The sequence below is a fragment of the Chrysochloris asiatica genome, unplaced genomic scaffold, assembly GCF_000296735.1.
Source record: "Chrysochloris asiatica unplaced genomic scaffold, ChrAsi1.0 scaffold00050, whole genome shotgun sequence".
NCBI lineage: Eukaryota > Metazoa > Chordata > Mammalia > Afrosoricida > Chrysochloridae > Chrysochloris > Chrysochloris asiatica.
Genome location: NW_006408568.1, coordinates 7,420,806 through 7,422,087, shown reverse-complemented (window position 1 = coordinate 7,422,087; position 1,282 = coordinate 7,420,806). Strand labels below are relative to the sequence as shown.

General features: G+C 35.5%; 1 protein-coding gene across 1 annotated transcript in view; it reads left to right on the top strand.

Annotated features, from left to right (window-relative positions):
* KDM5A (lysine (K)-specific demethylase 5A) overlaps positions 1 to 1,282 on the top strand; it is a 160,131-nt gene that overhangs the window by 39,943 nt on the left and 118,906 nt on the right. Inside the window, exon 6 of the mRNA XM_006862704.1 lies at positions 1,029 to 1,134. Coding sequence (XP_006862766.1) covers positions 1,029 to 1,134 — 106 coding nt within the window. The remainder of the gene's footprint in view (positions 1 to 1,028; positions 1,135 to 1,282) is intronic.

Sequence of the window (1,282 nt, the reverse complement as noted above, 5' to 3'; positions counted from 1 at the left end):
AACAACAACAACAACATTAATCTACATAGGAGCTCTGGTGGTGTAGTGGTTACGAATCGGGCTGCAAACCGCAAGGTCAGTAGTTCGAAACTGCCAGCTGCTCCATGGGAGAGAAATGAGGTTTTCTGCTCCCGTAAAGATTTACAGCCTCGGAGACCCTGTTCAGGGTCACTATGGGTCGGAACCGACTCAACGGCACTTAACAACAACAACATTAATCTACATGCAGAAATTATAATCCATCTGAATTCAAGATTTAATACTTGTATTTGTAATGATGTTCTCATCTTCAAGTAAACAAATGCTAAATGATAATAGCTTTAACATTAAGGACACATTTTTCACATAATATGTGCAAAGATTAGTAGTTCTAGTGTTGTTATTATATCTTCACATTATCTTCAAGGACTGTACTCTTCTTGGTTTTCTTGTTTGTGTTGGTGATCTGTCCCCTTCTAATTGCAGTGTGACTTGTTGCAGAGGCAAATACCATGTTTTCACCAGATGAGTCCAGTGGTATAAGGAAGGGATTGGGATAAAAGGGCTTATGATTACTCTCTCTTTTGTTAGAAGATGAAACTCTTTCCCAGAGATTTCTTCTTTATGTTTTATTGACTATAACTGGGTTACATTCCTCCCCAACTAGTTATCATCAGCAAAGGGAAATGAGATAGAAATTGACTTGATTGGTTTATGACAGCTATAATTCATCCTGTTATCCTTCAAAGATGGATGTCCATTAGCAAGTTAGAAGTGGAGATGTTATTGAGTAATAAATAATATTGTCTCTTTGGATATAACCAAAATAAGAACTGCATATTTATGAAAGATAAATTTTCTTTTGTGGAAAGGAATCTAGAAGTTGCATGATATTTATTATAATGAAACAATGAGTAGATTTAGAGAGAAGAAGTCAAATAATTGTTTTGTTCATTTTCAAGAGGATCCTGAAACTCTTAGTGGGTAAGAAAATTAATTCAAGAATTGGAATAATTATGGTAATGTGAGTTTCATTTTTTGTTTTTTAGTCAGAATCTGGAGACTTGAACAGAAACACAGAACTAAAGAAACTTCAGATTTTTGGGGCTGGACCAAAGGTTGTGGGCCTGGCAATGGGAGCAAAAGATAAAGAAGGTAAAATCTTTATTTGGTCATGAAAGGAAGTAACATACCATGGCTTGCCTGTAACAGGATTCAAATGATATTCAAATTGCAGCCTACCTTGGGAATGTCTTTAAGAATAGTAAAGTTGGAGCATGGTTCTTAGGTAAATTGCCTTTTT